Source organism: Salminus brasiliensis, chromosome 5 (genome assembly GCF_030463535.1).
Source record: "Salminus brasiliensis chromosome 5, fSalBra1.hap2, whole genome shotgun sequence".
NCBI classification, from domain to species: Eukaryota; Metazoa; Chordata; class Actinopteri; order Characiformes; family Bryconidae; genus Salminus; species Salminus brasiliensis.
This window is the reverse complement of record NC_132882.1, coordinates 37,729,791-37,743,011: the sequence shown is the minus strand read 5'-3', so window position 1 is coordinate 37,743,011 and position 13,221 is coordinate 37,729,791. Positions and strand designations below refer to the sequence as shown.

Sequence of the window (13,221 nt, the reverse complement as noted above, 5' to 3'; positions counted from 1 at the left end):
ATCATAGATCAGAGCAGTGATTAAAAAGATATCTTCTTAAATTGTCTGAAAACAATTTGAAATGGTGTATTCATTGTATGCCTTTGCATAGTCTTCTCAGTCATGGCAATAAAATGAAATGCATTTATTTATTTGAAACTACTCTATGGGGAGGGTAATAGGCTTTTTCTTTAATTAATCATTCAGAATGTTTGCACTACTGAAATAACAAGATTACCATCATGTACCAGTCTACATTTGGTGCCAATGGCTATTGTACATTTTTTCTTTTTTTGTTTTTTTTTTCCTTTTATTTTTTTTAATAAATAGATAATTGTAGTGCATTAATCCAAAGGACCACTATGACTTACTATCTGGATTTAGAGGAAGACTTTCCTTGGTCTGATGGTGCACTCAGTAAAGGTGCTGTGGAAACAGAATGCACTACATGAAATGCAGCGATCCATGACATGTTTTGATGGGATAACTCACAGCAGCACCCAAATCATCTTGCCACTGAACTGACTACGATCTAAAGTTTGCCAGACACTTCTGGCTTTCATTTTACTGCTGGAATAACCTCAAAAAAATCTGCTTCCCTCATCAGTTTTCACTGAGTGTATCTAACAGTCATCACTATTTTTTTCACATTTGCCATGCTGTGCTTTCTTTATCCTTTCCCCATCACATCCATCTTTTCTTAACTCAATTTAATCATATATTTAAAAAGAAATATGGAACAGTTTTAATGAATCAAAATCAGAATCTAATAACCTATCATAAAAATGATCAAATTTCATATTTATGCTCCCTGCAGCTGTAATGAAGACTGTTTATCCAAACATTTGTTTACAGGGTGTGAAATATCACTGTGTTCTGTGCTACATCAACGCGCACATTACTGTATACTGTAACTAGCCATTGCCTTTTTCAGATGAACATGGGGCCACTTTCCTGCCTCTTTTAAGTTCTTGTCAAATCTGTCAAATTTAACACCCTGGCATGCTGTCCCCACAGACGAAACCTCGTATGAAGCAGGCATCAAAGTTCAGATCCACAGCCAGGATGAGCCGCCCTTCATAGACCAGCTGGGATTTGGTGTGGCCCCTGGTTTTCAAACTTTTGTGTCTTGTCAGCAACAACTGGTACCTAATACTAAGCCTATTGTACACTACCCATTCTCAGCCTCTACCTCTGCTTGCCTGTGTGCTCAGCACATTCTCTCCATTGAAATCATTACAGACTTGGAGAAAACCAAAGACAAACCCGAATGAGTTTAGGGCTAAATCATGGGAAAGCATCACTTCAGTATGAATGATGTAGTGTATCTACTGACGAGTGACAAATAAAAGGAAAAACCTGAATAAATGAGTGCATGAGACTTTGAAGCAGTTAGCATCCGTCTATGCTCTGTGGTGCATGTAAGATGTCAAACAAGCCTAACTGATCTTCATTTTGGATCAAGAATGCAAGAGGAATAGTTCTGAGTGACTTTAATTATTGAATCACAGCTGGCAGAAGCTTCAGTCACAAAGACTGTGTTTACACAGCAGGTAAAATTAGCCCAAACCGAATACACTACTCAGATGATTGTTTCGCCTGGCTGTTTACATAGTCTTGACTTTATTCTGAACAGGTCCCTCTGGTCAACAGAGCCTAATGTGTGGAACAACAACGCTCCACCTGGCACGTTGATTACCACATTCATATCAGTCCCCTGACTCCTTTTACGTGAAATGATCATCATCGAAGCAAAACAGTTTCAGGAAAGATTAAACATTAAACACATTTTTCAGAGTTTCAGAATCAGAAAGTATGTTTACACACAAGGAATTTGTTCCGGCTGTTGGTGTCTATCTAGTACTAACAATATACTGCTACTCTACATATAATTTACAGACATTATACTGCTACTCTACATATAATTTAGAGACAATATACTGCTACTCGACATTTAATTTACAGACAATATACAGCTACTTGACATATAATTTACTATGTTTAACTGCCAAACTGTGAACAGAAACTCCATTCCTTTCGGTTAAAGAAATCTAGGGACGTAATGTCAAATTTGTTTGTATAGCAGTTTTACAACCTGGTATAACATGTAACCCCAACTTCCTCAAAGCTGGAAGAAGAAATCTTGGGAGGAACGAAGCCTTACAAAAGCACTTATAAAATACTAATAAATAGTATGAGGTCACCATAACACCACAAAAGTCCAATGTTATGCATGGGCACACTGATATAATTATTGATGTGAAAAGGCACTCAAACTCGTACTGGATAAAAAGACTCAAACTACATTAAGACTCTTCTTTGGCTTTCTTTCCCTGCCGGTCTTTTTCAAGACATGAATAAATTGACTAAAGATTTAAGAGCTGTTTATTGATATTTCCTGTTTGATAACGCAGGGAAATTCTGATTGGGCTTTTCAGACTGTGGTTGCATTGCCACGTTTTTGCTGTCCACGCAAGTAACTAATCTTACATATAAAGAAAAATTGATCTGATTTAGGCAACTTTTGCTTTGTCATGTAGCCAAAGACTGCTCAATAGGGCAATGTGGTAAATAGGGCTGATAATTGTGGTCGGGAGCGTATATTCCATAAGTGCGATGCTTGTGCATGGTAGTGAGATATATAAAGCAAATCAGAAGAGCAGCAGTTAATCAAACTGCGAAACATCAATGTAGGACGTGATCAAACTGTCAGCATAATCTGGAAGGTGATGTTATAGTAATGCAGCAGTTCAGAATTCAGAACATTTCTTCAATGTGTAGTGCTGTATAAACCACAGACACTGATCTACAGGAATGGGGGGGGGGGGGGGGTGTTATGGTCAGATTAGATTAGACACAGAAGTGGGCAAGTGCTCACCTAAATGCTTGTTCCCTACAGCGAAAGTGTCTGGTGGATATGTTATTTTGAGGGCACATCTTGCTGGTATGATTCGGGTCCACATGCCCCTGATCGGAGAGGTTTCTTCCAGAATGACAATGCCCCAATCCACAGGGAACGAGAGGTCGCTGAATGGTGGCCCCTAATAAGTATGAAATCGGTATGAAAATAATGTAATGCAGTCATCAGATCTCAACCCAGTTAGACACCTATTGGAGATTTTGGACTGAAGTATTACACAGCGCTATCCACCACTATCATCAAAACACCAGGAGAGGAAATATCTTTTTGATGTTGTTTTTTTTTTGTTTTGTTTTGTTTTTGGTTTTTTTATTCCTCCAGTACAGTTCCAGAGAATCTATGCCATGGTGCATGGAAGCTGTTCTGATGGCTTATGGTGGGCTAACATCTAATTAAAATGTTTTATGTTGTTTTTTTCCTTTATTAGTCACCTGTTTTATATAGCTTTTGAGATAAACATGATCATCCTTTTGTGAAAAAGAGCAAGCACTAGAAGGTTACAATGGTGAATTATTAACCAGGGGAATGGTGGCATCGTCACACTGCACTAATGATATCCTAATGTTTTTACACCTGGGGGTGATGAGAGTTGGGGGCATTTTACATCCTAAGGTCTACTTTGTCTGTGAACAGTGTTTGTAAGCCAGTAAGCAAGGCCACTGGTAATTAACAAATGGTTTAGAGCCGGTAGAGCCAGAAACGGCGCAATCATTGGCTTCGGCGATGGAATGAGCTGGCATTATTATAACTATAATCAGTCAGTCCACCACATCCTAAGCCTTTGTATTATTGCCTCATATTTTACATCCTGACATTCCTTTACCGACACAAAGTACATTTACGAATGTTAAAAAGCTAAATTATGCAAATAAATCCATTTGTATGGAAAGATTAAAAAAAGGTTGTTGTTAAATTGGATGTCTAGCAGGACAAACAAGATTGCTTTGTGGGCCGAATTTAGCAAACTGATTCAGGAAGCTGTTCTCTTTCGTATTCATTTAATTCCAGTGCTTTAAAGAGATGATAGGAGGATAATCATTAATCATTGCTTAAGAGACACAAGTGACACCATTCGTGTAAGAAAATAAAGACAAAACTGGGATTCATTTACTTAACATATTAAATCTTCCCTGCAATTAAAAGAAAAGAAAAGACATTATCATGCACAGCTGCTTCATTTCATTTATAATCACTTGTGTGAATCATCAACACACCTTCTCTTGTTAACGCTAATCAAATGCTAGTCAATTAATAATCTCTAAAGGCAGGCTTTTACTAATATTGTTTTTACTAATACACTTTAAACAGGTATTATACAGTTTATTTATTCATCATTTTTATTTCCATCATCAAATCCCTGGATCATTGCATTTAAGCACCGATTTTATCATTTATCTTTGAAGACAACTATGGGAGCCACACTCTAAGTTTGGTAAAGAGCTTGTATAGATTCTCATTTTGACGTTTTACACACTTTTCATCAAGGCATTGAGGCATGACCCACTATTAATGTAGGGTTTGTGTTTGCTCACTCTCCCAGATGAAACTTCCTATGAGGCTGGCATTAAAGTGCAGGTTCATTCGCAATCCGAGCCACCTTTCCCCAATGAGCTGGGATTCGGGGTCGCCCCTGGTTTCCAAACCTTTGTATCCACTCAAGAGCAAAGGGTAGTGTATGGGACAACGTCTCCAGTTTCCAGTTGCATGCACTGGTCAAACTCTACCTGGTTTGCTCAAAAGCATCATAGCGACCATCTTGACCACAAATAGAGAAGTTAAAGGGAGGATCGTGCTGCTATTTAATGATGGTCCTTGTGCTACGATGCTTCTAAGAAAACCACATTCTGGTTGTGAACCAAATCCACAGCAGTCTGCATATTCATTATGCATGAAACAAACGTTGTCACGTCGGATAAATGGCTCTTTTGGCAGTTGCAGCGCACTGGTTCTCATTTCCTCTGGTGTTCCCATTTTTGGTTATCAGCCTGTGGCTCTTTGTGGCAGCTAAAATGAAAAGTCTCCCGTGCGCTCTGTTGCATTGCAGCCATGTTGTGACATTGGTGCCTCTTTGACCGCTATCAGCTAAATAATCAGCTTTGTCATCATTGTCATTCATACCTGTGATTGACTGAATTGTTTTCTCTTTGTTCTGTGAACCAAAGCCGTTCAAGTTTTTGTCTCTGCGCTTATCAGTACTGAATTTTCCCAGAGCTTTTAAAAGTAGCGTTGGAACTTTTTTTGTTTTTTTAAAGGTCCACGTAGGGTCTTCACACTTGCGACCCATGGTTTGGAGCCCATCATTTGTTATGCTTTCATAAGGTGATCATTTACATTTATGGCCCATAGCAGACACTCTTATCCAGAACTGCTTTGTTGTCTACTTAAAAAACACAGCCTTCGGCTAGTGCAAATAGGCTCCAGTCTAAAGATACCATCAAAGTAAGACACTGCTAGAAACAAGAAGAGTCAGTACCGAAATACAGTTATACGCAGCACGCTGAGAGTACAAGAGATTTTTGTGTGTGAAGGTGTAACATTCATTTATGTGCTTTTAATCAGTCTTGAAGGTTCAAGGTTGTCCACGTATCTTGAAGGGTGGTGGGACAAGCACAAAGGCCTCAAAGGGTATGGTGTGGGATTTGGCAATTTGGCCCTTGCCTTCAGGTAGGGTGGTCCATTTTGGCTTCGTAGGTAAACAATCAGGCTTTTAAATGTGCTGTGGGTGGAGAGAACGCAGCAGAGGAGTGACATTGGTGACTTTTGAAAACTGAGCACAAAGCCTAATGGCACGCACAGGAAGCCCAGCCAGGAGTTGCAGAGGTCTAGTTTTGGAGTGACAAGGAACTAATCAAGTACCTGGGTAGCCTCCCTGGATACAAAGGGTCAAATCTTGTATGTGTTCTAGACATGAAAGCCTTGATGTTTGGTAACTGCTAATGTCGGACATGTCTAGCTCTGATTGTTTAACGTCCTTGGCAACAATAGTGGGCCATTGCTGCTCTCCCTCAAAAGGTCTTGGTCTCAAATTTCAATGTCTCTGGTTTTCTCCAGGTTACATTAACACTTTTGCAGCATGCTTTGTCTGTCCTTCGCATTTCCTTGTGATTGCTCTCTCCCTCATTTTAACACGTGCTTTAATGTGGCTAGTTTTGGCTCCATTGATTTTCTGTTGTTGGTCGTCTGTGGTGTACCCACTTACCCACTCACTAAGTATCCTTTCTTTGTTTTTACTGACTTTTTTCTTTGCTTGGCTGGTCATGACTCTTGATTTGTTAGTGGATCGCACCTTTTGCAGCATTAATGATAAAACCATGTGATGTGTCTCAGCTTCAGTACCTTCCACCACCCTGGGGCGACTGCAAGTCCACTCCCATCGATTCAGAGTTCTTCTCCACCTATAGCATAACAGCCTGCCGTATTGACTGTGAAACCCGCTATCTGATCGAGAACTGCAACTGCAGGATGGTTCACATGCCAGGTAAGAACAGAGCAAAATATTTCATTTCGTATCCCTATTTATAGATGCAGGACATATTTGTTCGCCTGAAACTGCAATTCATTTGTTTTCCATAAGATGATGAGTGGTCATTAAGTATTTTGAGTGTTTTGTTTTTCAACACTTTTAATAGGTACCTCCACAGTATGCACACCAGAGCAGTATAAGGACTGTGCAGACCCTGCTTTGGGTAAGAGAATGCGGGAAGGGAAGATTGTAGTTTCTCATCAATCATCAGACTATGCATAATCACCTGCTGAGTCTTAATAAGTCTTGGGTAAAGCTGAAGGGGCCCTAAAGAGATTTTGCCATTAAAACTGGATAAAATATTAAGACAAATGAATATTAAAGGTGGGGAACTGTTTGATGAAACATGCTAATTAGACTTGCATGAATAAAAACCTGGTCTTGTGCCAGTTTCACTCATTTCTAACCAAAACATGGTCAAATGTAGCATGATTCTTTTATGTAGTTAAACAGGTCAGAGTAGATGTCCTTATGGTCTTTTATTCGTATTCTTATATCACTACCGTTATGTAAAGATCTTGTATCTCCATTTTTTTCACTTTTTGACTTAATTTGTTTCCTTTGCATTGTGTAAACATTTAATGGTTAGTGGACCATTGTGGATGGTTGGTGGATGCAAGGTTTTTGCATGACCATGACTATATTCTCATAGACAGTTCTAGAAGTCATAGAACTGACAGTGACATTTTAATCTCCCACTTGGTGGCTGAAATATAGTTCTGTTTTGAAGCATGCAGATAAAACTCAGTAAGCGCTAGCCATGCATAAGTACAGCCTCCCCTTTGTGGGGTTAGTTTTCCTATATGGTTAAAACAAAGTCTTTCCAGAGGAACAATAGGAGAAACCCATATGCCCCTATATCAGTTCGTAGGTTAAACTCTGTACATTTATATATTTATACATTTTTATCAACAGATTCATCAGAAACATACATAGACAAACATATGTCACTTGCTCAGAATCAATGTTTTTTTGTCATTAAGTGATTTGAAATTCCTGATTTGCAGATTTTCTCGTGGAGAAAGACAACGATTACTGTGTGTGTCAGACGCCTTGCAACATGACCCGATATGGCAAGGAGCTTTCAATGGTGAAAATACCCAGCAAAGCGTCTGCCAAATACCTGGCCAAGAAGTTCAACAAAACAGAGCAGTACATCGGGTATAAAACTGATCACTTTGTGGTCAAGAAAGGTCTTGATGAACCTTAGTGTCCACTTAATGCACATTAGACTGCTTGGTGTATAAAATTAATTTGCGCAAACATTGCTTGTGTATTTATTTACAGAGACAACATATTGGTTCTGGATATCTTTTTTGAGGCTCTGAACTATGAAAAGATTGAGCAGAAGAAGGCCTACGAAGTGGCTGGACTGCTTGGTGAGAGAACAACCTCTGCATCACATTTGAATGCACCTTACAGTACATGTAAAGCACAGCATTTAATACACTGATGTTTCTTCTTTTACTTTTGACGAACCGTAACTTTTATATCTTCCTTTTTTCAGGTGACATTGGTGGACAGATGGGTCTGTTTATTGGAGCCAGTGTCCTGACAATACTGGAAATATTTGACTACTTATATGAGGTACGCTGCATTTCTGTGGTTTGCAAAGTACATAGACTAGGTATTTTGCATTAATCCACTAAACCTAATTGCTCCTTTAAAGAATCATCAATTAATGTGTATCATTTTAATACATCTGAAGTGGTTAGTTGCCAGTTTGAATGATAAAACTCTTGAATGATAAAAAACTTAACTTAAATACTAGAATCTATACCAGATTTTACATTAGTGATTAAAGCACAGAAAGCACATAAGCAGACTTTAACCTTAATTCTAGTGCACAATTTGCTGCCTTAATGATTCATCCGGTTGTACAGATCCATCCAATTACAGGGACACAGGCAAAGTCACCTCTTCCTGCAAACTCATAACCTCAGAAAGAAAACCAGTGTCTGTAAGGTTCCTCTGTCAGGCAGTGAATAGAGCCAACCATGCAGAGCACTCGAAGGGAAAAGTGCTGAAAAGCAGAGATAAAGCGAGAGACAAAAATACAAAGTCATTGTACTTTACTGTTTGTTGTCTGTTTTATAATCAATAAATGGGCAAAATATCACACAAACCTTTGAAAGACTAGACCCAACTGAGAGCATTTCTCTGTCAAAGCCATCTTTGTACTGCAGCACATTGCTTAAAACATTTTTTTTTTTTTGGGTGTGGAACATGAACAACTGAATTAATGAAATACTACATAAAAAACCTATTTCAGAGAAAAACCTGAAAGTAGAAGGAAAATAGCCTACTTTAAGTAGAATAGTAATTTGAAGTCTGGATTAGTTTTAGAAAAAACAAAGTTGAAGTTCATAAGGCTGCAAATCAATGTGTCCAACCAAAACCGAAACATTCTCTGAAACAGTTTAGTTTAAGGTGGAATAGAAAAGTCGAAAAAGATTTTAAGTGTAGCACTTACATAATGCTTACTATTAATATATAATAGAGAATTTAACAAACCAGACCAATGAAAGAAACCAAACAGAATAGATGGTGAAAATTCTGCTCGCACACAAACAAGAAGTGCTATTAGTACTCAAATGTCAATGAAGGCTTAGCAATATAAACCATTTTTTATGAGGAGGTTTTAAGATAAAGTTCATAAAGCTTGTGAATAATGTCTTCATCTGGCTGTAAGCTTTGTTGTAAAACTCTCATTTTTTGTTATTGTTAGCAGTGTAGCCTTTAGCTTGCTAATTAATAAAAATGAGTGAAGTTGTATCAGCAATCACAATACAGATGGAGACATTTTAATGTCCAGCAAGTCAAATGTTTCGGTTTTTAAGTGGCTGCTTTGCCCTGGAAAAAGCTTCGCCACCACTTTGGGGAAATTAATTAGTTCTGCCGCCAAAAACTTATGATTACTCCATCTCTCGCTCTGACAAGGGCTCATATAACCAACTTTACTTCAGCTAATAAAGCAATGGAACGCCCATTAACATGGCGCAGGGTTTAAAGAAGGGTGTGTGTCCTTGTTGTCCAGTTGCTGTTCTTCTCATGGAGAGTCTGGGAGATGATTACTTTCCGTATATAAATTTACTCTACTGTAACTGTAACCTAAACTTTGCGAAGTGTGCCATGAACTATGCTATTTTTACTCAGTATCATAACCTTGTTCAACAGGTATTTAAGGACAAAGTGTTGGGCTACTTTCTACGCAAGGGACGGCCGCGTCGGAGCGCAAGTGATAACCTGGTAACTGAGTTACTTCTGTACAATTTGCTAATGCATGCTATAGGTGGAAACAGAATAAATGACGGTCCAACTATTTATGACTATTTGCATTAATATGCATAGCTACAGTCATATGCAGTATTGAACACACCTGTTCAAATGACACATTTGTTGATTTAAAGCAAAAATAAGTCTTCTACAGGTAACAAACTCATGGTAAACATAAGCAATTTGCATATGCAATTTTATGCACATTTTGAAAGATGGTTTCTATTTATTTGCTAAATAAACAGTAATTATGTTTTGACATTAAGAAGTATGGTTCTCTGTAGAGGATATCTGCTTATCCTGACTTTAGGAATCAACATTTAAATCAACAAAAAACAGTCATATAACCAGGGGTGCCCAAACCATTGCATACATATATTTATGGCTGCATGTTGGTGGCTTGGACATTGTTTTGGCTCAAAATCTGATCTGGGGAGCCTTGAAATGTTGCTTTGAAAATGTTGTAGTGAACTGGGTTGGTTTAGGGTGATTTCTGTCTCCTGGAAGCAATGTGAGCAATATTAACTGTTTGTTTAAGGACCGATATCTGAAGTAAATTTGAACAGTGGTACATGCATGTCTTTATTGCTTACTCGGAACAGGTAGTGGGTTCTTAGAACTTCTTAGAACATTGTTTTTGCCCTTGGATACATTCCACTACCAACAGATGCAGTTTCACTCATGAAGATGTCGGGCTGCTTTCCCAGACAGGGATTAAGCCTGGTCTTGGACTACAGAGCTTTCTAAATAGAGATTCTCTGTTGAAAGAAAAATTTAGAACCAGACCTAATCCCTCTCTGGGGAACTGGCCCAAAATGGTCCAACTTTAGCTTGGAAGCTACACTTTTATTGGTTTGATGTACAAGATATTAAAAGCATCAAATATTTACCTATTCATATGGCAACCTGGACAAAATTCTTCTTTGACTACAAAGCCCTTTTGTAATTGTTTCTTGTAATCATCAGTTTGTTTGGACTTGACCTGACTCAGTCTTTAACTGTACGTAGAGAAGTCGTGTTTTTTGCCCAGGCCTTCTGTTACTGCTTTTTTAAAAGTAGAAGTCCTTCATGTGTAAAGAATGAAGACCGATCCTTTGTGTTTTCCCAGCCAAACGTTATGCATTATATTCCATATGGAATGAAATAAAATAAATAAATCCACCTTTATGAAAAAAAAAAATAAATAAATACAACATGGGTAGATTAAGGATTCTGGAGTCAGATCTATTTTTGTAATACTAGTCATTTTGTTCACGCATAAGGCCTGAAATATATTGAGTTGTGTAATGAACTATAAATTAGTCTCATATTAATGAGTCAACAGAGCAACAACCAGCATAACCTATATGCAAACTTTGTTTCTGGACCTTATCCCGTAATTGATATATCAACCCAAATGAACTCAAAAGATATGCAATGGGTATTGCTTCAGAGTAGATTTCTTTGTCATCACCTCACTTCTCACCAAAAAAAAATAATTTTATTGATGTCACTTATTGTTGGATGTAGTATTTTCACTGCTTTGTCCACTTTCCACTGGAACATAACAGGAAACTTGTATGAATATTAGGCTTTCTGTTGTGCTGGAAATGTCAAAAGTTCAGTGAATGTTTCATGCAATTGGTTTTGCCTATTGGAAATCAAAACTGTCAGTTAGGGCTGGATGATATGGTAAAAATACTATGTTGCGAAATTTAAAGACATTTTCATGATGCACAATATTTATTGCGATACATGTAATCACAGACGATTTCACAGTGATTTGTATTCACCATCTGCCAATTACAATGTTGGAAATGAAACTTGGTCTGATGATGAAAGCTGATCAGTGTCCTTTAAACACCAACAATACCCTTGATATGCTTAGAAAAGCATAATCATGAGACAATAAAATATTGTCATATAGCCCTTCTGTCAGTTCCTAATGGTATTTGTAGTTAATCTAAGGGCTTTAGATGGTTTTATCAATGGGAGAGCTCACTTGACTGTAGCGAACTAGATACCTTGAGTTGGGGGGGGGGACATTTGCATTGGACAGTTTTCAGTTTGACATTTCAAGAAGTTAACCCTTCATTTCTAACAGGAGTTCTACAATACTTGAAGAGTTGACAAACAATAGTTAATAAATCTTTCTCAATGAAATAATAATAACAATAATAACTACAAATTACATAAGTGTATATGTCAAATTTCCAGAAATCCTAGATGCTGATTGGCCTAATACTATAAGATATAGAACAGTTTAGAGTATAGAGGTATAGGCATTATGTTGACACAGACTTTGAGAACATAAGTGATAATCTCTGTAGATTTTTACAATCACCAGATACTAGAGTCTAGAGATGGGATATGCTCTTATTCACCAACTGCATTTCCTACCTATCAAGACATTTAGACTTTATTTATTAATACGTAACTTTTTGAAGCTCTTCAAAGACCATTAAGGGTTTGCTTAAAATAAAGTCCCTTAAGATTTTCCCACCTTTTAATATTTTCTAGTGGACATTGTACTGTCCAGTTCATCAGGACTTGTCCATGCATTTTGAATGCTATTTTTCATTAAATTTCACAAACGCCAAATCTTGTTTTTAAACTATTTAATGGATCATTATTTATCCCACATTGTATATTTTTACATCAAGTTTGGTCCAAGGTTGGGGTCAGTTCAGTTTCAATTCAGCAAATTCAGAAATCTTTTCTTTTAATCTTGGTGGGGGGGATCCACTTGTGGGTGTATATATGTCATTTCTGTCACTTGCACTCTGAATTCCTGCTGGCTGAATTGAAATTGAACTAAGCCCAAACCTGCTTTGGTCATCCTCATCTCTCTCCCCATCGTGTGTGTTCCAGGACTACCCAGAGAACCCCACCAGCCCTGCTGTCACGCCTAATCATGTCCCCAGGTAGCAGCGCCATCAATAATACTGCAGATGCATCCTCTTAATCTGTCCTAAATTTAGCACATTCTCATGAGCATTTCATTCTTCATCTCCCTTTGAAATCCTTCTCTTTTGATTTTGCCTTAAAATAGAAATCTGTTTTTCTCAAGCCATAATTTAGAGCAGGAAAGCGGTCATTAGACGTTCTAAGGAAGGTTTTTCAAATCCTGTAGCTTTCACGACGGAGATGATGTTTTGCACAAGTTCAGGTAACACAAATTAGTGTTTTGAATGATTTAAGTTTCTTCTGCTTTGTTTTTTTGCAACAGTGTTTTGCTAGTTTGTTGCAAAGGTCTGTGTCCCGTCCTCTTTCCCAAAAACGAAAAGTAACAGGTGATTAAAATGTAAAGGTGGTTCTTAAGCAAACGTGGACAAAATTGCTTCATAAAAAATAGCAATGTGTGACATAGCATTTTTAATGTATACTATACACTTTAGTGTACAAATTCCTAACTTCTCTATCTTATAAAATTATTTAGAATAATATGAGTTGGCATTGGAGCTTTTGGGAAAAAGACATGTTTTTGTGACTGGTTATTTATTTATTTATTTATTTATTTAAAATGCTTAACCCTTAGAAGTCG

General features: G+C 37.6%; 1 protein-coding gene across 4 annotated transcripts in view; it reads left to right on the top strand.

Annotated features, from left to right (window-relative positions):
• The window catches only part of asic1c (acid-sensing (proton-gated) ion channel 1c), a 93,568-nt gene that overhangs the window by 74,542 nt on the left and 5,805 nt on the right, over window positions 1-13,221 (top strand). Inside the window, exons 3-11 of one of the 4 annotated variants that reach the window (XM_072680231.1) lie at window positions 4,440-4,567; window positions 6,227-6,377; window positions 6,529-6,585; window positions 7,430-7,583; window positions 7,710-7,801; window positions 7,930-8,009; window positions 9,600-9,671; window positions 12,549-12,601; window positions 12,811-12,846. In XM_072680231.1, the coding sequence (XP_072536332.1) occupies window positions 4,440-4,567; window positions 6,227-6,377; window positions 6,529-6,585; window positions 7,430-7,583; window positions 7,710-7,801; window positions 7,930-8,009; window positions 9,600-9,671; window positions 12,549-12,601; window positions 12,811-12,846 (823 nt within the window). Of the gene's footprint in view, window positions 1-996; window positions 1,125-4,439; window positions 4,568-6,226; window positions 6,378-6,528; window positions 6,586-7,429; window positions 7,584-7,709; window positions 7,802-7,929; window positions 8,010-9,599; window positions 9,672-12,548; window positions 12,602-12,810; window positions 12,847-13,221 lie in introns of all 4 variants that reach the window. The other 3 variants (XM_072680230.1, XM_072680232.1, XM_072680233.1) reach the window with 3 other exon arrangements.